Consider the following 24,211-nt stretch of genomic DNA (forward strand, 5'->3'; position numbering starts at 1 on the left):
TTTTTCCACCAAAAAAATAACACAGAGTGTCTGACTGTGAGGTTACAGGACCTGTTATGAGACACTGATCATATTCCTATAAACCTTGATTTAAGGAACGATGGCCCTTGGTGAGTGCACAGGGAGGAATGAATAAATGTGCACGTAAATGACTAGGCCAGTGATTGAGTGAAGAAATTATTGAGCTGGTAAATGAACAAATGTTTGAGTGAGTGAGCGAGCGAGTGAATGGCTGGGACATTGAGTATGTGTCTGACTGAGTAACCGAACTGGTCTGAAAGCCACACACACTAGAGGCAATCCAAACAAACAGCTCTAAGTGCTGCAGTGTTCGCTGAGGGACCTGGGAAAAGCCCCATCAGCCCAGTGAATGAGAGCATTCTGCCCCCTTGCAGCCTGTTATTAAAATCAATTAATGACGGGGAGGGAGGCCCCTGTAAAAGCTGACTTGTTGGGCTCTAGGGGTCTTTTGTGACACGTTGCCTTTCTGGATCACTTGTGCCATATGGAACCTCCCCTCTTGTGGCACATAACTCACTTTTATGAGAGCCTCATTGGCTAATGATGGAATAGTGCATGAACACTGAGCATAGGGAGTGTTCCTGTACCCATAACTGTCACTCCCTCTGCTGCCGTTGTCTTTGTCACTCTGATCTTTGCTGAGACGCTGCCCAGAGATTTTTTCTTGCTCACAGTGGGCCTTTAGGATGACTATGCATGAGTATAATTAGTCCACGCTCAGTAAAGGTAATTAGTGGATTCACTTATTTGACGGAAATCTATTGTTCTGTTATTTCTTCACATTAGTATATGGATTGTAGTATTTGGCTTGTGGTCCATAAGTGTCTGTAATAATGAGAAAAATCTAACTTTTAAAAAGATAGAATACTAGATCTTCAGGGCTGGAATGTCCCAAATTATAACATTAGACAGCAGTCACATTAGACACAGTCATTATTCCACACGAGTCACGTGTCTAATGTCATATGACTTAAATGAAGATTTGAGATGGTTATCATCTTCTGTTGGTTAAAAAAATGCTCATGTGGTTGGTCAAATATCATTTAAACAATTAGATGTTTTGGCCTGCCTATGAAGGCTGCCAATGTTACACCAGAAGACGCCCTGGATAGGAAGAAGTGGAGGAAGGCATGCAAAATAGCGGACCCTGCATCGCGGGATATAAACTGCTAGGAAGAAGAAGAGATGTTTTGGCCTCACAGAGAATCATAATAATGATGGTTTTAAAGTATGAACTATTAGCTTTTTAAGTTCAACATCTCAGGAGCAAAGAGCTCACATCCTCGGTAAACTGGGGCAATGCTTTGTCTCAGGCTATACTCTGACATTTCAGCACATGCAGTAACTTAAAAAATAATGCACTCCATTTATTTTCATAAACTTAAAAGTAATCAATGTAAAATACAAAAGAGAAGCACTGGTTTGAGGAAGCTGCCATGCTGCCCCCCCCCCCCCATCTTGAATACAGTCATGGCACAAAGTGGACATCACCTTTTCACCTAATTGTGTTTTTGTAGAAACCAGCTACATACGTAGTATTCCTTCTCCTCCCTCATTTCCACCTCATCCACTTTGCCTTATGTGAAGCTGAAATCAGGACTCTAAAACATGAAACCATGCATAAACATGTTTATTCTATTTCATTTTTTATTATTACTATTTCTCATTCCCGATACTGTAGTAATACTTGTTGTCAGCAGATTAGACCTGCTACCCTTGCGTCTCAGGAGAGCAGACTGAGTGTCACTTAAGCAACAAAAACAGCTGGCTAACATCAAGCTAACATTATGGCAGCTAATGTTAGGCTCAAGTGTCCTAAAAATCACATGTTCCCTCTGGTAAACAGTTTGATTATAATCTCACATCAAATGACAGTTTAGTTGCCATGTCCACTTCAAAGATGTTTCACTAATGCCGATTAATAGCAGCTAACACAACCAAAACAGCAGCTCTTCACAACAGAAAAGTTCAGAATATCCTCAACAATTTATCTCACAATTACTGTGAGCAGAAGTGACACATCTGACACATCAACTCGTATCATACTTCTATCCAGAGTAAATACACGTGGACACAGCACAGTAACAGCCTACTTATGATTTGTCCTACAGTGGCCACCATAACTTGATATGGGAGGGGTCAGAAAACAAAATGTAGTTGTGGACTGAGGCACTGTGATTAAATACTACACCTGAAACCTCAGGAAGAGTCCAGCCCTATTCTGGATGTGCAAATGGCAGTACTCGTAAAAGGAGCCTTTAGGTTCAGTAAACAAATATATTTAGCTAGCTTACCTGGTGCTAGCCTAGGTTGACGGCTGAAGTCAAAGATGTTGGATTTAAGTTCATACTCCGCTTTTCCACTCTAATTTGATGAATTTCTCATACACACATTTGGAGAGAATTACATTTTTTTCTCAGTTCTTATAATTTTTCATTTGGCTTAAACCTCCCTGGAGGGGTGCCAAAAATTCCTCCGTGCAAGAAAACCTTGACTACTTGCTGACTTCAAAGACGACGTCACTAGCTGGAGAAAAGTGGTTGTTTTACAGCATTTTTACAGTTTGTTTTGACTGACAGACTGAAAGACAATATTGTGACTTAGTATGACAACACATCTCATACCTGCCTGTCTTTACCGTTTTCTACACATACCAAATGTATTGGCACTGAAGTGTGCTATAGAAACACACTGATACATGCAAACTAACTCAGAGATAAATAGTTTCTGAATCTTGGTCCAGCTTCGGGGAAGACAGGCCCAATTGAAGAGGAGATTGACTGTTATAGTGAGGCATGGTGGCTCTGCTGGGGGATGGAGGCGGTCCATTTACCAGCACTGAAAGAGCTCTGCGCTCATTTTTAGCAGTGTCCCACAGGGTGAAGGAAAGGAAGACAGACTCGGCTGGATCTCTTTTTGCCTGTCTGAGGGAAATTGTTTTGCTGTCTTGTTTGAAGCGCTGAGTGTGTTTTGCAGTTTTACTCTGCAATCAAAGGTGCCCCCCACCTACCACCACCAACACCACCACCTGGTGGTCTCAGCATAGCGCTCAGCTTACTGTTGACAGCCTCACCTTGGTCACACGCGAGCCTCAAACATGCGCACTCGGCAATTTCACAGAGATCACTAACAAGGGGATGCCTTCTCCTTAGACATGAATTTAGCTGACCCATCAATTACATTCCCCCTGGAAGAACATAACATGATGATAATTATGATAATGACATGACATTGTGATAATGACATGATAAGGAAGTGTAAGATGAATCTGCCCACTGTGCAGTAAGCGCTTATCATCTTCGCAGAGGAGGAACGAGACCTGACAAGAGCTGCTTTTAGAGTGTGTGTGTGTGTGTGTGTGTGTGTGTGTGTGTGTGTGTGTGTGTGTGTGTGTGTGTGTGTGTGTGTGTGTGTGTAAAGAAGGGCTTCGGTATGCGTCAGGTGTATGCAGTGCTCATGAAGAGTCACGTTTGCTTCTTTTATGTAAGTCAGTCAGTTTCAGTTTATGTATTTTTATGACCAAATGGTTTGTCTGCCTTTTTCTTCTTTTGGCTCCTCCTTTTAGGGGTCGCCATAGCTGACCACTTGGGTCCATCTCCCCCAATGCTTTGCATCCTCCTGTCACACCAACCCTTTGCATGTCTGTCCTTCATGAATCTTGTGATTTTCCCCTTTTCCACCTGCCTGGCAGCTCCATTTTCAGCATCTATCCCTCCTCTGCACATGTCCAAACTATCTCAACCTTGTAATCTTTGTCTGTGAGGTACTCGATCCAAGCTGTCCCTGCAAAGCTATTTTCGGCTGCTCCCTTGTCACAGTGGGTAGCTGTTCAACTTTTCACCATAAAGTTTAGGGTTCAATTTACAATTCTGTTGGTCGCTTTCAGTGCTCTTCATGGTCAGACCATGCTTGCTTGCTTACAGTATATTAGTGAACTACTTCAACTGTATGTCTAACAGTCTCTGAGGTCAGCTGATCAGTGCTTGCTAGCTTCACCTAGGTCGCCATTAAAGGTCTGATGTTGTGGCTCAAATTTGCTTCCGCTGGATTTAAGATCTATGGATACTGTCGATACTTTAAGAGGAAGCTTAAGACCTACCACCATCTCCAAATCGTACACCTTTACTAACATTTCACTCTCGGTTCTGTCCATCTGTCAAAAACCACCCCTGACCCTCATTTCCACCCTCTCCACCCTGCCTGCGCTCTCTTCTTCACCTCTCTTGTCTCTTCTCTGTTGCTCTGGACGGTTGACCCCAGGTATTTAAACTCATCTATCTTCACTATCTCTACTCCTTGCAGATCCCTGTTACACATATCTCTCTCTCTCTCTCTCTCATTCACACACGTTTTCTATCTTGCTTCTACTGACTTTCATTCCTATTTTCTCCGATACATACCTCCACCTCTCCTGGCTCCCCCCCCCCCCCCCACCTGCTCTCTCAACTCTACACAGATCACAATGCCATCTGCAAAAATCAGAGTCCACGAAGACTCCTGCCAGACCTCATTAGTCAACCTCTCCATCACCGCTGCAAACAAGAAGGGGCTCAGAGCTGATCCTTCATGTCATCCTCACCTCCAAACCATCAGTCCTACGGCACGCTTCACCACAGTCTTGCTGTCTTCATACATGTCCTGCACCAGCCTCACACATTTCTCCGCCACTCCTGACAGTGCCACACTTTTGCCTTTCTTTAGATTTGTTTAATCTATAGGTGAGTTTGTTTGTTTTTTATGTTCAGCGACTTTTTGTCCTCTTCCACTCGTATCCTACATGCAACATCTTTTTACTTTACTGCAGCTATAATTTATCAGGGATGGTTGAATGCTGTTATTATTATCTGTAAAAGCCCGGCTAGAATTTGGAATTTCTACACTTTTGTCCATTGTTTACATATTACCTCCGCCTCTATGTGAGTCTCAACCAGTGTTTGGAGGTCCGAGTGTGTAAGGTCGGTTTATGAACTGATAGTCATGTATCCAAGCTGTAACAGCAGCCAACAGCTCTATCCTTCTTCTCTAATCATGCCAAGATGATCAATATGAGCACAACTTGAAGATTAAGTCTGGGTTTGATCATCCTTTTGGTGAACCTTTTTGCCACTCTTGTAATGTTTGTGTCTGTCTCTTGGGATTTAGTGTATAAGGTAAAGAGAACTAAGTGCTTATTCTGCTCCACAAGTTTGGAAGTAAGGGATTGCTGAGTGTGCTGCACGTCCTTGTCTCAAGAGCGATATGCACAGCCCGCTCATATTGATGGATGTTGTCCAAATGTAAAGAGAACAGGAATCATTCTGCAGGGAGTGCAGGGAGCCTGAAAAGAATCTGAAAACCTTTTAGTGGAACAAATGAACTTAAAAAGTGCAGTGGATTTAGAGCAACCCAGCGGTTTTGTACTGTATATATCGGATTTTTTCTTTGTGTGTTCCTATGCGTGTGTGTTGGGGGGGGGGGGGGGGGGGGGGTGTTCAGACTTATTATAGTAAGAAAAAAGTAAATATTTGGCACCAGGAATTCCTGAAAGAGCTAAACATTAATTTAAAGACTCTGATCAAAGACGGGCACTTTGTCTTCCTCCCTTTGAGTCATAGTCGATGTCGCTCGAAAATGCTGCCGAATACTTCATCATCCATATGCTAAATACACCATTTTTCATTTCTTGTTAATTCCCTTTCCAATACCTCCCTCTATTCCCTCCACTACTCCTAATCTGGCTATAAAGGTCAGTTTAGCATAATGACATCACAGAAACGAGCATGGGCAAACCCAGATTACTAAATCTGAGTCTAATGTGGCTTTTCAGATGAAACAGCATTAAATGACATTAACGCCACTGCATTCACTGGCAGCTTTAATGGAGATTGCTCAGGACTGGCCCTTCTTTACCCTCTTTGTATTTTTAATGAGGTGACAGAGAGAGGAAAGATTGGAATAGGATGGTCTTACAACATGCTGAGCTGGGATCAGATACAGTCCATCTATTTGTGTAATATTCCATCAGCTCTCTTACAGGGCCAGGGTTAACCTCTTCAGCGTGACTGACATTTTTGGAGCACAGGCAGCACCACTGGCAGAACTCAAAGGGACTTTTAGAAAAATATTACAGCCATCATTGCCGCGATGAGATCACTTTTTTAAAGCGAGTTCAGGCACAGATTAGCATTTACTGTAGGCTTTGGAGATGAACAAACTGCTATGTGATTATCACTGTGGTTTTGTAAGTCTGTGAATTAGCAGGCCATTTGCTCAAAATCTTTACTAATTCAACATCTGTCTGGGTATTTATACCCCGAAGCACATGTTGCCGCTTGTACCTCGAAGACAAAGTGGAAAACAAGTAGAATTCTAAGAACATATTTATTATTCTCCAGCTGCTGCAATTTTCAGTAAAAAAAAAAAAAAATTAAAAAAAAATGTGTGGAATAACAAAAAAGATGAAGAGCCTTAAACACGAGAAGACGACTGGCTCTGGCGAACGGTCTTTAACATTCATCTGTTTCTCTGCTGCTTCCAAAGAAAGATGTTTTTCTGCTTCATCTCTGCGGCAACAGCAACTTTCCCGGCACAGAAAAAAAACAAAAAAAAAAAAACCACTGGAGGGAATGTTCCCTGGAAAAGAAGAAGAATGGTGACACAGGGGTCATGAATTATACAAAGGTTGTTAGAGGCTTTGCTACACTTAACATCATTAAGAACTGTATTAATTATATCTGTAGCCCTTTCTCCATTATGGTGCAAAGCAACCCTTTCACGACTGATTCATGGCATGCTGGTTAGGAAAAATACATCAATCTACATCATCTAGAGCAGCATGAACATGGGACACACACACACCCACAAGCACCCTCAAACACATTACTGGCAAAAGTGCAATCCAAACTCATAACGAACTACTTCCACAAATAAACACCTAATATTCAACAGTCTCAAATTATAGTGACTCTTGTGGAATTTATCAATAAATCATAGACTGTGTCTATCCTGGCCTCCCATGAATGCAACTTGTATGGTAAACAAACATATTTGCCAATACAGTATCATATACACTCACTGGCCAATGCTCAGTTTGTACTAAGAGGACTAAAGTGTGCCAAGACAATATGTTCCATACCATGTCACACCAGCCTGAGCTGTTGATACAATCCAGGATGGATCCATGTTTTCATGTTATTTACACCTAATTCTGATCCTGACTGTTGCAGCAGAAACCGAGACTCATCAGCTCAGGCAGTGTTTTCTTAATCTTCTGTTGTTCAACTCTGGGTGAAATAGTTAGTTTCCTATTCTTAGTTGAACACAGTGGGAACCAGTGTTGTCTTCTTTTGCTGTGGTCCATCTGCTTCAGAAACGCTCATGTGCATACTGTCGTTGTAATGAGTGGTTATCTGAGTTACTGTTGTGTTCCTATCAGCTCGAAGAAGTCTGCCCATTTGTCTCTCAGCTTTGACATCAACAAGGTATTTTTACTCAGACAATTGCAGCTCACTGGATACTTTCTCTCTGTTTTTTGGACCATTCCCTGTAAACCCTAAAGATGGTTGTGCTGGAAAATCCCAGGAGATCAGCAGTTTCTGAAATACTCAGACCAGCCCATCTGGCACTAACAACCATGCCACGTTCAAAGTCAGTTAAATCACCTTTATTCCCAATTCCAATGTTCAATTTGAACTTCAGTAAGTAGTCTTGACCATTTCTACTTGCCTAAATGCCTGTGACCGGCTGATTAGATATAATTAGGTGTGCCTAACAAAACGGCTGTTGACTGTAAATGAGTTGCAGACAGACAAAACTTGACTGTCATGTATACTATAGGTGAACGTTGCATTTGTTTTACAACTGTTCGCAAACTGTTCGTGAAAACGAGTGATTACTAAAGCATGAGTTCAAAAGAGACACATGCACTCGAGTATTTCATTTCAGAACGATTACAAAGTTTGCTTAAGTTTGGATGTTCTTCATGGAAGCAACAAAGCTTCTCTATTTTGGAGATAAACAGCATTCCTGAAAACACATGGAGCTGATCAGGGATACAACCAGATAATTGTAATATCAGCACATGGTGAGAGCACACGCCATATCAACACAACGTTACAACCCTGGCTTTTTCTATCTTTACTAGATGTCAGTTAGCCATCAAATAAAAAACAGGTTTATGTTTAAAATTAGGAATAAAAGATTCATCCTTCCACAACTATAGCTGAGGTTGAGGCCCTTTTAAAAATTCAGCTATTTAAATGGAAAAAAAGCAGCATAAACAACCAAAAGCACTTATAATAAACTATTATACTACACAAGCGTCTTCTATTATTTTCATAATCTAAACAGTCAAACCTCTTTTGATGCACAGTGAATTGGAAAAAGAGAGAACATTTTGACCACTGGGAATTTTCTGTGACCATAGCTCTTAGGGACCTGACCAGCAGTGGTCAATGTGGTCTTTAATTGTGGTGGACAAAGGATGCAGTCATGAACAGTGTGTGCCCAGTCTTTATTTAGTCCCAGAGACAAGCATTAGCAAGAAAGCCTTCAGCTGAAATGGTCCATTTATGTAAATGAGTCATACGATACGTGCAAAGAGGTGCAAGACTGCAATGTTAGGAAGAACACTTCAGTGAAGAACTTCCAGTTCTTCTTTTTTTGTAAATCCTCCTCTTTTTTTTTTTAAACCAAAGCTCAGTCACACAACCTGCCAGGGAGGGCCAGATATCATCAACAACAACAACAAAAAAACATTTACTTAAGGGAAACAAGCTGTCATGTGGGTGGTACTGACTTATTTAAAGTGATAAATTAGGTCCATAATTTTTCATAATTAATGCTTTTCTGGTTTTGTCAACAGCTTTAGTGGCAAACGCTCACTGCTTTGGTTTTTGACTCTGAAACCATGCTGCAATGCTTTGATGAGATTGTTGTGTCTATCGATCTATTTTGTATATATCTATCTATTTATCTATCTTTCTGTCTATAGCATAAACTTACATTTGTATGAAATCTGATAAACAGCAATGCTTCAAGTTCAATAAATGCCACAATGGAAATGTCCACAGGACATGGTTGCCATAGTGACTTTTCAAAAAGCCGAGAATCCATCAGAGGAGTTACTAAACATGCAAATCACATGATTCTGATATTATTATATCTGCTGCAGGATGATTTAATTGTGTTTCACCAGTTTTGTAAATTCGTGTTTAAAAAAGGCGTATTTCTTGTCTGCTTGTATTGTATCAAATTTTTTTTGATTGCTTGGGGTTTTTTGTAGGTGGTTGAGGTCTCAGGGCATCTTATACAGCTTATACAGCTTTCACATTTTATCTTTCAGAGTCATCTTTAAATTTATGTAATAATTGTTTTCCTGACCCCATAATATCTCACTTACATTAGCATTCATATCCTTTGTTTTTTTGCCCTTACTGCTATGCCCTGGTGTAGTTTTATCAGTAGCACTGGAGATGCTTTTTGTGGAAACCAGGGACTGAGCATCACCACAATAATATCACCTTTACATTCAAACACAGTAGCATCATTCCCAGCATAGGGATTCTATTCCTGTGACAGGGACTACCAACAAATATAGAGGGGGGCTTCAGTGAAAACCTTTTCAAACATGCCCCAGGTGTCAGGCTGTGGCAAAGGTTTCTGTTTCAATGTGCTGCCAAGAAAACACAGGAGTGGCTTCAGGAAAGCTCTGTGAAGGTCCTGGAGTGGCCCAGCAAGAATGTGGATCCTACTCAATAGAAGCATCTCCGTGGAGACCTACAATAAAAATTGCTGTGCACTGACACTCCCAGTTCAGCTCGGGTGAGTTCGAAGATTCAACTGATGGTATCACAGAAGGTTTTTTTTTTTTTTTGGAAGACTTGAGGCTGGCATTTCTGTCTAAGGTGCTTCAACCATGTACAAAGTGAAGAATACCAACTTTGAAATAGGGTCACTCAGTCTTTTATTTTTAATAAATTTACAATACTTTTGTTAAGTCACTGTGTGCAGATCGATGAACAGAAACAAAAAGGTTTGTTGAAAGCGTCTGACGAATTTGCGAATGCGCTGTTTGCATTATGCAAATGCCTGCAAGTCACTCTGCAGGCAGTATAATCTAAATGAAAGAGAATAAGGCTCGGTCAAATTGATACGGAACAAAGCTGGCATTGATATGAAATATTTGTTTTGTACATGTTTACAAGTTTAAATCCTGCTTAAAGTTACCCTCTTTAAATATTTATCAGTCAAATCTTAGTTCACAATTACGGCAAAATGAGCAAAATGAAATCACAGTTAAAGCCCAGGATAAAGAAGATTTACTCAGGTAATTTAGGGACTTAGATTAAGATAGGACTGAATCAGATGTTTATTTCCAGATCCTCAAGAGTAAATTAATCTAAACGTGTGCCTAAATTATCAACCCAAAGCACTAATTGGTCTTTGTTGTTCAATCTTGATTTGCTGTTTGTATTTACACTATAGCATAAGGATTTCTTATCTTGCTGAAGCCACTGAGGCATCAACAGGACCGCACTACAGCTGTAAAGCTAATTAATGTGATTTATGCTTGTTTGGTTGCTTGCTAGCTTGCACATTTTTGAGGGGAGCAACATCATCTGCAAGTCATTGTCTTTGGTAAATAAGAAAAAATTGGCTTTTCAGTAAGTCTAACACTGGGTTACTCCTTTGCCTGGTGGTCTGGAAGCACGCAAAGCTTCTTTTTTTTTTTTACGCAGCCTCACACACATGTAAGCTCTGCTTAAGCCTCCGCAATAAGCTTGAGGGTTTTGAAGAGTTACACATTTTATTGTAAAACAATAAGCTCCACACTTCTTGAAATCCTAAGATGGCAATGATGGAATTTGTTTCTATATCAGAGTCAGATGGCAGTGATATTAGTGTTTGAAACAAGGACCACCAGTAATAATATGAATTTGTTTGTTATAAAAATAAATGGTATTAAAAAATATCTGCATGACACAGCACCCTCACAGTAAAAGCAGCTGATTTCACTCGCAGGCGTGGTGCAGGCAACTAGAACTAAAATCGTCTTGATGAACTCAAATGCTGTATTTCCACAAAACCTTGACATGGATAACAGCACTCTAAAAAAGTTACTTTGGGAAAGGGTGATGCTGAGTGACTCTTTAAACGAATGATGATTCAAATATGTCAGGGATTCTCAGGTATTTATTGCCTCACAGGGCCCACAAATTTCTTGCTGGTTATTTATGCTAGCAAGCAGGAGAAACCACGAAAATCAGGGAAATGCTTAACACCAAGTCTTTCATTCAGTTTGCACTTCAGCTCTCTTTCGCTGTCTCCCTCTGGACCAGACTGTGCTGTGGCTGAGGCAGGACTATTTAAGGCTATGGCACTGCCATTTGGCTTGGGGGTCCACATGTGCACTGGAGGTCCTCATTTTGATTCTAAATGGCCTTGACACCAAAACAAACAAACTCTCCTCAGCGCACCAAGCAGGCCTGAAAAATTATGGGAACGGGGAGGGATATGCAATTATAGCAGCTAATTTGCGGTCACAAAACTAGCCCCATTTGCGGTGCCCCCAGCCACCCCTTTATTTCGAATATCGGGGAGCACGGGATGTATGTGTGTACGTTTGGATGGTGTCAGAAAAGGGCTTTGGGAAAAATTCCCCATTACAGCTGAAGGAGGGTCATGCAGCACCAGGGCGATGTGCATTGCTCATCACGTACGATTAGGGTTAGCGCTCTGCAAGGAGGCATCTGTTGCTAATTGAAGCAGAATAGATATCAAGGAGGTCCAAGCAGAAAAAAACATGCTCATCTGGAAGTAAATAGATTTTGGCTTGTGTGAAATTAGAACTGTGAACCACCTGCATATTGTACAGACTGATCCTCTCAATCCAAGGCTTTGTGTGTAACTGTTTGGAATTAGTTGGGTATTACATTGGCAATAATTGGTTAGGTAATTTTAAAATGAGTGATGAATTAGTTCCAAAGTGTTGCCACTACAGAAATCCACATCTAGGCATAGTGAAGCAGACAAAGAGGCTGGATTTATTATGGAAAAAAGGGGGATGGAGGGAGACAGTAGACTGAGCGTGAGCACATCAGTGTAGAGCCAAAACTGTCCAGTGATGGCAATCTGATGCGACTGAACCATGTGCCCACTGGCCAGCTGACATCAGCTAGCGCCTCACTGACCAAACCTCCCGGCCCCTTCATGCCAAGGCCAGATGCAAACAAAGAAAAACCAAGGCATGCACACACCAACACACATCCAAATAGATTTTATGTCCATGCCCATCATCCACCCCTTTCTAAAAAAAATAAATAAATAAACAAAATAAACAAAAATCAAAGAACACCGAAACTTCACACAGATTGTACTACAGAGAACAATATCACATAAACTTCTGACATAGTTAAGTGACTTCATATCTATTTAGCCACCATGCTAGCAAACGTCAAGTGCTGTATCAGCAGCTGTGGTTATATAAATCAGGCAATGTGGTTCATTCACAGCATCGATGTTGATTACTCCATCCAGTTTATTCCCTTAGAGAGTCGATGTAAATGTACAGACTAAAGCAGTGATTTATACATTTTAAAAGAAATCTTAATTTTGGCTTTGCAGCTCCATCTGAGTTCATAGCTGATAACAGAAAAAAAGGCAGAAAGGTGGCATTTAGCTCAACTAAATGGTGCTGAAGACCTTTGACAGGGGCATTATTTTTCAAGGCAATCAGCTTGTGAGCACTGGAGGCAGTGACAGTGGAAACTGTGAGCAAGAGCAGCTCAATATTATGTCTGTGTGTTGAGCTATGTGACAATTTTATGTGCCCCTTTTCATGCCCGACACATAAGCACACACATGCTGAGACATCCCGATGGAGCGACAGACCATAGCTGGGTTTATCCTCTTTGACCTTCACTGTTTGAGTCCATTGTAGGGCTCGGCTGGTTGAAGTGGTCTCAGTGTTGCGAGGGGCAGCCAAAAGCCCTACTTATCAGTGTTGTGGCTCAGTGGCTCCTTTTCTGAGTGTAATAAGTGCAGCGCACCACTGCTTCCCAATGCAGACTTTTAGCCTACGCACCCTGTCATGTCAGTCATAAACCCAGAAAATTCACTGATCATGTATGAACTGAAATCACAGAATATCAACACTTATATCGGGTCAAATGGATACATTTCACAATTTTAAGCACATTAACCCATTATGTAGATGAAAAATAACATTATGGTATTAGTAGAAAGCACAGTATTTCTTAGACTGTCTTGCCAATTATCTTGCGGGCACTTTCTCTTTATTTAAAAGTATGTCAAGGGCTCTGAATACTGGGGATTTTTTGCCTACATGAGTAAGGCCTCAGAGTTACAGGCCTAGAGGCCAGTTGGCAGCCTCTGGTCACTAGGGAAAAATCTGAATTCTTCAACTGGTTGGCAAGCAGTTGCTTGTATTTGCTAGGTGAAATCTGTCACACAGAGGGTGCTGCAGGAGTAGTGACAAGTGGCTTCCCGATAGTCGCTGACTGGTCTGTAGATCTGCGGGACTGAAGTTAACTTAAATATACTTAAATGCACTTAAATGAAGTTTATTGATCATGACGAGTAACTGTTAAAACAAAGATATGTGGTTTTTCTGATGGGGACACTACGAAGGTAGATTATGTCATTAGGGTTTGGACGCATCACCAATACTACAGCATGGTGATGCGTCCTGCTTCATTTTGGTCTAGAATTCTGCTATACCCTTTTCCAACTAATACAGTACACTCTAATATGAACAATTTCTGAGTTATTAGCATAAAAAGTGACTGGTGCTGTTCTAGATGTCCTTTCTTGTTACTACTTTTCTCCTAGACCAAACAATCTATGATGACTATTTCTTTACATTGTTAAAATTGTTGAAAGTTGAATAAGACATTTAATTTAATGTATTTCACACAGAACTTTTGGGCTGCAAAATAATTCCCCATAATAGCTGTGATCTCTATGGCAGAAACTAATTTTTATTTAGAAGGCGTTAATCAGTCAGGTCCATCTAAGTCTGCCTGATCTACCTACAGTAACTCTTAAATCCAGCCTTGTAATAACCCTCTGTAATTAGGACGGAGACACACTAACAAGGGAGACAACCATCATCATCACTCAGCTACCTCATCATCATCACCATTCTCATTATCAAGCTGAAGATCAAATTCCAGCCTGGCTCCGGGATAGTGGGACTTCAGTTCACCTGATGTATTGTGCATCATTAGATTGTTGTTATTACTGTGCCATGGGGAGTCAAACAGGATGGAGATTCAGTCTTGTAATATTCTATACAGCCTAGTAGGGAGGACCCACTTGACATTCTCCACCTAATGGCAACAATATATTGAGGCAAAGAGCTGAGACACTAATTTGTTTACTTCCATCTTTCCTCTTTCGGTTTCTTTTCTATTTATTTCACACATATATATACAAAGCAAACTATGCTGCTACAAAAACTTGATCAACAAAAGTTGATCAATGAAATATAAATGCTAAATAGCCCTTATCATTGATGTCTAATAGATTGAATGAACATGCCTCTATTCACCATATTGTTAGCATGCATCTATTTGAAGCACAAAGGAAATGGAAAACATACCAATGGATAGCAACCAGGCTTGTCCATGGAGCCTGTCCACCACCATGCTCCAACAGCGCTGCGAGGCACCCAGTGCTTAAAAGGCAGCTGCCTGATGATCGATGACTTCATCTAGTCTGCCTGATTCCTCCACTTGTGCTGAGTGAACACTTAATGTAACAGGCCCACAGAGAAATGCCTTGATTAGGTTGTGAGAGCAAAGAGCCACAGGGAGCCACTTAAAGGGAGAAGCTTTCCGTACAGCAGTCTTTACCAGACCATACATACACTTAGTGACGTATGTGATGCCACTAACACACAACATCATTCTCACTTCATTGTGCAGCTCAGTAAGCATGCACACACACCACTCAACTCTGTTGCCAGCAGGACCAGACCATCCAGCACAGCTGGTGTATCCCAATGTTGACTCTTCAGTTGGGGAGGACTACTGCAGGGATTTACCATATCACTGTAGGCAGTGCAGAGATTGTTTCGGTATGAGTCCATCAAGCTTTATCTCTCCCCAAGGTACCCACGCAAATCTCTCCTATAAATAACCTGTTCTTAATTCTGATTTCTTAATGTAACTCCCGCAGAGAAGACTAATCAGTTTTATTGAAGCTGCCAGATAACTTGTTCACACATAGTTTGCTCAAAGTATAACTGCTTTAAAGGACTGATTACATTATTTTTTTCCTTTTCAGTGAACTACTCAACACCTTCCAGCTCTGGTATGTACATACGCTCACATATTCACACAGACAATAACACACACACATGCGCGCACACAAGATCATGCAGCAAGACTCATGGCACTTCTTTCCAAGCCCTCCCAACATCTGCTTGTTCTTCCTCTGATTAAAAAAATCCTCTGCGTTTCATTATCACTGATTTGCATAGTAATAGCGTGCATATTAAGCAGCTACTTCAGAGGGTGGGCGGTCTAATGAATGCCGCAGTCTCCTCTGTTTTAACTCAATTTTTCCTCATCCATATTCAGTCGTGTGCCCCCTCCTAGCTCCCTCACGACCCCCCTGCCCTCGGGGACGGCAATTCTGTTTCCACTGAAATGCTTCCTCCAGCCTCTCCCCAAATCCCAGAACCCTCTCCATTAATCCAATTAATTAGAGCCATTGATATGCAGCCCGCTTCGACCAAGCAGCTGTTTGCCTGCCAATTGCCTCGCTATGAGGAAACGGGTGGGGGGTGGCGGGGGTCAGGTTATAGGGTGTCCCATCACCCATTGCACATACAGCAACTCTTAACACTTGGCAACAAGAAAGTCACCACCCACAACGATCTCAGTGGCAGCCTTAAACCCGTGGATAAGCATCTCATGGTTGAACTACCTGCTGATAAGTGAAAATCATAAAGCTTGCTCTATCATATCTCTAAAGGGTAAAGACCAAGTAACCTTTTCACTTTCACACAGCCATTAGGCCATGTAAATATTTGGCAGTTTGCCACTGTTTTGACTTTCTAAGTCTGGATGGAAAACTGGCCGGTATAACCTTACATAAGAAAAGATACAAATTGTGCTGCTTTATGGACTCTGGGCTAGGACAGCAGTAACTAACATTGAAATCCATTTAGTTTAGTTCACAGTTATATTGCTTTATTACCCCTGAGTATAAGTTCCTTCCTGGGGAAACAAAAATGAAGGCAAAATATATGAGTAACAGAAACGTATGCCCTTTTATTCAATCAGTCACTGCAAATTCCTCCGAGGTTCGACAAAGGGCAGCTAAATATACATCAATGGATGATAATTCTCCCAATAAAGTATCCAAAATCGAAAAACTGGAGAGTGATGTCCCTCAGTGCCTATAGTAAGAGGTGTGCCTCAGAATTACCATAAAGAAATGAATAGCAGCGATAGTGTCTAATGTTTTGTGACACAGCACGAATGTGCACACCCCAGCCCAATCCGGGGCTGAAGCTGCTCATCGGATATATTAGATTAAGAAGTGCTGGAGTAGAAGGGTAATTCACTTTTCTGCTTCGCTGCCAAGCAAAAGAACGCTGGTGGTAAACTGTCCCTTTTGTCACCTTCGGCCTCGCTCTTTCTTTCTCCTTCCCATTTTTGTCATTTTCTGCTCATTCCTTACTGTAACCCTGCTGCCCCGTTGTGATTATATACATTTTTAGTATGTAATCCTATTATTTACTGAACCATTTCACGAAATTTATATCCTCTAGGGAATCACATCTATATAGACACAATGTTGGATATTATAAACATGCTGTGGGTTCTTGGACAAATTTTGTGATTAAGAACTAGTTATGTTACAACTTTAGCTGTGTAGAAATCCTAAATATAAAAATAAAAAATACCATCTAGGTCAAGAGATTCATCTCATGAGTCAATTTTTTTGGACTCTGCTATTTTTTATGTACTGGGTTCAGACTGACTTATGTCAGCAATGCATATAATTAATTTGTTTATGTATCAATAAATTTATTTTATATTTATCATTATTCATCCTTTACTTTCTTTGGGCACAGCTTTCTAGATATAGGATGTAGGAACAAATGACTTTCTAAACTCCAAACACAGACATGTATAAGCTTGTCTAAATAAATTTATTGACATTGTGATGACCTACAGATTTGACACATACAGGTTGCAGACAGGCAAAATGTGGAAGACAGACAGGGAAGTTTACAGAAGAGGATTTACTTACTTTACAGGATTTAATGAGAGGAAGCAAGTTGGCCTCTAAGAGCCTGTCATTTCAGAAAACTTCAGGAATGATGAAGTGGTTTCCCTGCTCACTTAGCAAATCCCATTTTTAGTTCTTTTCAGTTTGTAGTTGTAGTTTTTGATTGTCTCCTAATGTTGTGGGAAAAATAATGAGATCACTGGTTGCCAACCCTTAGATGCCAAAAACTATGAACTATTTTTTCTTCATTCGCTGGCTCGGTTCAGAAAAAGATTTCAATTTGGATTGTAAAACACACTCCTTCACCACATTAACATTTGCACATTGAAAAATTATGCTTACCAAATGAATGCAGTGCCAGGGGATTCTTTACAAGTACCCATGTGTGAAAAGAATGGATTGAATCCCCACACATTGCCATAAACCCAGTTGTGACAAAACAGCAGCATCTGACACCCTGGGAATGAGGCTGCTCGACGGCATGTCCTTGACAAAATTGCACGCATTGCCGAGCAGACAGCATCTTGGCCCACCTGGAGCCCAAGATGTGTTGGGATAAACTTGTGCAAAGAGGGCCAGGGCTGCTGCCACTGACCATGGGAGGGCAAAGGGGTCTCTGTCAAAATAAACACCCAAATTGCCCTGTTGTGCATAAATTTACATCAGGGTGAAAACCCGTTTGATCATTTTCAGGAAGGAAATTACTAATCAAACAACCCCCTATGAGCAATCACGCGGCAACAGTAGGAAGGAAAAACTCCCTTTTAACAGGAAGACACCTCCAACACAACCAGGTTTAGGGAGAGGCAGCTTTCTGCTGCTTGGGTTGGAGGTGAGCGGAGGAAGCCAGGACAAAAGACACAAAGAGAATATAAAATAAGGACTCACAAAAACCCAGACACATGACGTCATTCTTGCCCTGCTTGCTCTCTCATTCTGTTTTTGAAGACAAAATCACAATATTATATGATACTGTATGCAACAATAGCTGAAATATCCATCCATCCATTTTCTCTGACTTTTCCAATTCAAGGTCATCTATCTCAGCTGTCACTGAGGCAGGATGTGCCCTGGACAAGTCGCCAATCTATTGCAGACAGCTGAAATATTTGTTTAATTAATGCAGGCGTAGGGTTAGTGACACAAAAGATTGTCATATTCATGAACAGTCTCAAAGCTTTTTAATAAGCCGCAAACTGTTATATTCAAAATGAATGAAACACAAAAACGCTGCCCAGACAGTTCTGATCTGTATCAAAACTGTGGCTCCACACCTGAAATGGTTCCAGAATACGCTGACAGCGTGGCAGAGCTGTGAATGAACCGAGGTCCAATCTGCAAAGTAACACAGCCTGACCCAGCTGAGAGATCGTTCGCTAATTAATGTTGATTTTTCAGAGCGAAGACAGCTTTCCTGTTTTGTGGAACTAGCCTGGAAATGTACAGGATGGCATGTTTCCATCTTTGTCCGACAGCAGAACTGCTAACTTTCTAAATCTGTAAAACTGAGATGATTTTGACATTTCATAAGAAAGGAGGCCCTTTTAGCAAATTAGATAGTGTCACGGTAATTCGTAAAAAGGTCAGGAAAGATGTTAAAAAAGAAATACAACTAAAAGTATTATTACAGCAACTGCTTTCCCTTTGTCTGAACACTCACTGCATAGTACTGTGTGCACAGCTCCACCCATATGCACGCTGGGTTGTATAGCAATCAGCCAGATGTGTGATCAGCCTGTTCTGCCGCAAGATTTTAACTTTTCCTTTTGAGTTCATGTATCGCCCTGTTATTGCGGTCGTGAGGCAGAAGTGAAACCAAATACAAATCAAGACCAGCTTTGAAACAGGACGCACGAGGCAGCGGAGGTGAAATCAGAAGAGAGAAAGGGCGATTTGTTTACCCTTGATGAAGTGTTGATGTTGGAGGTCTTTGTTTCAGGAATATACAAATCAGTCTGTTTAAGAATCTTTGGTACCTCACTTTAGGAACTGAGAAGAAAACGCTGGCTTGAACAAGAACATGTCTGGGAATGTGCTTTGTTTCAGTCGCGCATTTGGGCTCTTATATTTTCCACCCTTTCAGCTGATTTTTCTCAGTGTGCGAACAGGCACAAAGAGAATGTCAGTTTAAGCATTGATTACAGTACAATTAAGGTAATGGTGATACTGAATAATATGATTTGTGATGAATATTCATGGAGGGGAAAAAATGGTGATTAGCATACCCTCAATTTATCGGTATAATGGTATGACCTCCAGCAGGATGGAGACATTTTCTGAAAAGTAAATAATGAACGTGGAACCAGAGGGAACTGGTAGTTTATTCTTCAGCCCTTCGCTTTTGTGGTTCGATATCGTCTTGCTGCTAAAGCTGCAGAAAAAGCCGATCTGACCCAGCCAGTTTAGACTGAGTCGGGTCTACGAAAATTCAGAACCTTTCAAGATTCACTACAAAAAACTGAGAAAGTGAAAGAAAGAGATAGAGCTGGGAGGTGTCTATTTATCTAGATGAGGAAGTGCTTCTCTGCTGCCCCCCCACACTCCCCCCATGTCTTCTGAGGCAGAGAGCTGTGACTGAAACACATCGTTGCACCTCACTCGGGATGAGCTCCAAATAAATGGGGGGGCACAGAGGGAGCGTTGGAAAGAGAGGCAAAGAGGAGGCTGAAGAGGAGCGCTCCTTAAAAAGGGGTTGTCAAAATAATGAAAACAAATGGCGACGGAGTCTCCTGAGATGGAGAGGAGAACTTCATTTGTGAAGCGCCTTCGCGGGGATTCTGCCGCGCCGCAGCGAGTCCTCGGTTTAGAGACCGAGGGGAGCCTTCCGCTAGGCACGGCCGCGGGAAGCTGAGGAGAAGAAAAATGAGAGCACTCAGAGTAATAATTGTTCAGGGTCAATTATTCCCACGTTGGAGCAAATCAAGCTGATATGTGTTAGCACATGGCTGGGAAGAGAGCTGCTGAATGTAGCATTGCCATGGATATGGTCCCCTGCGATGCCTGAGCAAAAAAGCAACAGTGCGAATTGATTTCATTCAGACAGGCTAATTATGAACAGGGGATTCAAATACTACACTTTATCAAAAAATAAATAGAATGCTGTAACGTAATACTTCAAGATTTGTGTTCCCAGGTCTTTATGTGTTCCAGGTTTCTGTCCACTTCGACTGCTGCAGATACAGGTTTTGGGCAACCAAACTGAACATTGCTCTTGTCTCATTACTATAACTGTAGGTTTCAGAAAGTGTGCAGCAACAAGTGAGTCAGCAGAGGAGGGTGACAAAGTTGACATGCTCTTTTTGTTTTTTGTAATATTGCTTTCTTTTTCTACTGCTTTTTGATTATGCTTAGGAAATGTAATGATTTTGATCATAACACTATCCACATGTTAAAGCCCAACATCTCTCACTTGTGTCAAACCTCTGGCAAAAAGTCTCACCTCCTGCTTGGTGACTACTCAGGTGACTGCAATTATGACATTTTAACCCCCTTCAGAAACCGACCAGGTGAGATTTTGGTTTTGGGAATAAAGTCAATAAAGTTTATTTAGCTTTTCAGTGAGATATGACACGCAGCGCTTCCTCTTCGTCCCCTCTATTCTTCTCTTCATTCACTTTTCCTCTCTTTCATCCTCCTTGTCTCTCTGGCAGCTAACATCTTCTTTTGCTTATCACGGCCATTCCTCTTCATCCTCCCCCCCTTCCTCTTCCCCTTCCCGACTTTGACTTCATCTTTCAAGAGCGAGAGCCGCAGAAGCAGCATCTTTCCTCCACATCCCCATCCTCTTCCCAACGCTGTCCGCCATCTGCATTCCTGTCACGTGCCCAGCAAAGGTTATATGGCCCACTTTCTTATCAGCTGCATTGTGGGATATCTCGGCTCTCAGGCCTGTCTTCTGGAGAGCTATCTGTACCCCCTCCTCTCTCTGTTGACTGCTGGGAGGACAACCTTTGTCGACCTTGTTTTTTTTTTTTTTTTGCCTTTTTTTTTTTTGCCTTAACAGAATAAAAATGAAAGAGAGAATGAATGCAATGCAGAGAGTGAAAGGAAAAGAAAACGGGGAGAAGGTTAAAAAAAATTGTCCCCTGAGAGAACGTGTGATGAGATTGGTCCAGAGTTAGCCTTGTAAGAAAAGCGCCGTTGGCCCCCTCTCTGTTCTCTCTGCAAGTACAGTAGACACTGAATCAATATCGCCCACCCACCCCCTCCAGAACCATGCTGCCCCCGCGCGTGCCGTCCACCTGTCTGCCTGTCTGAGAGGTTTGGGTTAGCTGCTGGGTGTGGTAGCGGGAGGTGTATGGATGTCTGACAGAGCCATCATGTACAAATTCATTCTAGACCAAGCCAGACTTTTGCTCTAACAAGCACACACGCACACTCAAGGTCTTTACGGTCATGCTGAAACAGAGGAGCAGAAAGATGCCTTGGTGCAATACTGAAAAGCTTCCAAATGTGAGAAATGTGTGCAAACATTCATACTGTTAAGACAAATTTGTAGTAATTTTGTTGCCCGTGGTAACAATGTGATATCATCATCATTTTTGTGAGAATACAAAAGACGCTTTTCCTTCTTTTTGTCTACGTCAGTTCATATCTTCAGTGACATCAAATGAGATCGGACAGGTAAAAACAACATCACATGCTATAAAACAGGCAGCCGCAGACCACTGTGGTTAAACATTAGGATGAAACATAGGAGGTAAGTACATGGATGAGCTAGGAGTCTGTGGTTAACGTGTCTGTAAGACCAGAAAAAGATGGATGACAGCCGTTTTTAGAAAGCAGAAGTTACAGCCAAGAAATGCGTGCATGTGTTTGTGTGTGCGTGCTGGGGGGAGCTTAGAAAAGTAGCACTGGTAAATTTCACGGATACAGATAAAACCAAGTTATGAACTTTGCTTACACATTTTTTTAATGTTTCTTCGTGTTTTCAGTAGTCTTCTAGGACAGTGTGCAAAATTAACCACAGTGACATTTACTAACCAATGACTGATGGGAAAAAATGCCGAATGCGTGAGTGCGGTGAGTCACAGAAGGTAGTTGAATACTTGAACTTCAATTCAGTGGACAATTTCAAAAAGAAAGGTTTCAGAAAAAAGCAGCAATTTTCTACAGATTTGCCACTTTGTGAAAAAAATATATATGTAAAAAAATTAAATAAAATGGAAGAACATGTTTTTGAGTCCAGAGAAGTTTGATCTTTGGGGTAAATCTATTTGAGTCCTGCTATGAAGTCAATGTCCTGGAAATGTCCTGAGTTTCTAAAAATTCCACAGTTGTGGCGATAAGACCTACAACACCTCTGGAATTACAGCTTTCACATTTTAAGTTTAGAAAACAGTTGAGTTACTGAATTTTTTCTTCAATCATAACTCCAGTTTAGTAATGACAATACTTCAGGTACATAGAGTCCTCTTAATCCTTTTCAAGCATCTTTATTTATTTGGCAGGACTTACAAATTTTGATTTCCAAACTTCAGAAAGCAGAGGGGCAAGTGAGGCAAAGTAGATTTTATTCAAACTGTGGAAGGGCGTTCAAAGCTGTCAGGTGATCAGGTCAGTGGCTGGATTTTGAAGTTTCAGAGGGGCAGACCAGCAGCTGAATCACCGTGAATCCACACTCGGGATGGCGTGGTCTCTTCCGAGGAACACACCTGTGCTTTGACAGGTATTTCACTCCTGTCAAAGCACAGGATATGTTGAAAGCAAATGGTCACCAGGGAACGGGGATCATTATGAAAAATAGAATCCCTGTGCCGTGCAAGTCAAAGATGTCAGATAACACCAAGCTACAAAAAAAGGGGAGAGGTACATCCAAAATGTCTGTCATAAAGCCATCAAAGGTTGGAGCGATGAAGTGTAAGGACAATAAGGCAGCTGTGATGGCCCTCAGTGTCCATGAAAACAGAGGCCCGGGGCATCCACATGAAGTGCCTTGACTCACTGTTGTGACTTTTGGCTGACTACAGAATAAACAGCTGAGTGAGATACAGGTCAGACCACTAAGAGAACAGAGAAAGTGAGCACAGTATTTTGAATTCAAGCTGCTGCCGGTTGAAGAGGTGATCACTCAGACACAGGGTCGCTGAGGTCACAGAGCTGAATAGTAGCCAGTGATGATGACGATGATGTGATGAGCAATAATGTTAAGTATTTTCAAGAAGAACAGGAGGCCTGTTGAAACATGGTGCATTGACAATGTCAGAAAAGCGGTGCTCCATTTGCCAGAGATGGAGGAGGCAATGTATCACAGGAGGGAGAGCAGAGAAGACGGCAAAGACAAAACATTTTTCAAGCATATTGATTGAAATTCGATAAGGAGAGTTCATTTGGAGGGGAAGAGTATATATACTGCAAAAAAGAATGGATTAAAAATGTGTAAAATTTCAGTGTTTTGGAGGGATAGATTTCGAGATGAAGATCATGACTGAAACCTCTAGGGTCGAGATGCAAGTGGTGGTGAAACAGAACGAGCAGATGGCTGGTGGTGACTTCGGGACACCCGAGGTGGTGAGGAGGAGGAGAAATGAGGGATAGAGAGGCTTGAAGCCTGAGTAAGAGATTACAGTAAATATAAAGAAAGAGCACTGGGGGAGACTGGTTTGGAGAACGAGAGCAAATAGATTAGTGGACAGGAGAAGTGATTTTGAATGAGGTCATTTCTAGTAAAAAAAATAAGCAAAGTGATGTTTATAGAAGAAAAGAGAGCCAAGAGGAAAGAAGACCAGATCTTCTTTAGTGATCTGTATGTATGTGAATATTTTTAGGCAACAAAAAATGTTCTTCTTGATGTTGTGTCGTCTGTAGTACTGTGTGTGACAGACGTAACAATCTAGCTTGAGGTAAAGCAGAATGATCATGCTCTCCTTCCCACCTCAACTTACATTAGTACACCATGACGTCTTTTAACATGAAGCATCAACATTGTGAATGGGGCTCTTTA

At 41.5% G+C, this 24,211-nt stretch overlaps 1 protein-coding gene across 1 annotated transcript in view; it reads left to right on the top strand.

The window, feature by feature from the left end:
* Positions 1 to 23,805, top strand: part of LOC147317144 (uncharacterized) — a 44,776-nt gene extending 20,971 nt beyond the window's left edge. Inside the window, exon 8 of the mRNA XM_086313076.1 lies at positions 23,659 to 23,805. Coding sequence (XP_086169202.1) covers positions 23,659 to 23,805 — 147 coding nt within the window. The remainder of the gene's footprint in view (positions 1 to 23,658) is intronic.
* The last annotated feature ends 406 nt before the right edge of the window (positions 23,806 to 24,211 follow it).

The sequence above is a fragment of the Aulonocara sp. 'chitande type north' Nkhata Bay genome, linkage group LG12 (assembly GCF_057382095.1).
Source record: "Aulonocara sp. 'chitande type north' Nkhata Bay isolate Kocher_YH1m ecotype deep benthic linkage group LG12, A_spYH_male_GT1.1, whole genome shotgun sequence".
Lineage (NCBI taxonomy): Eukaryota > Metazoa > Chordata > Actinopteri > Cichliformes > Cichlidae > Aulonocara > Aulonocara sp. 'chitande type north' Nkhata Bay.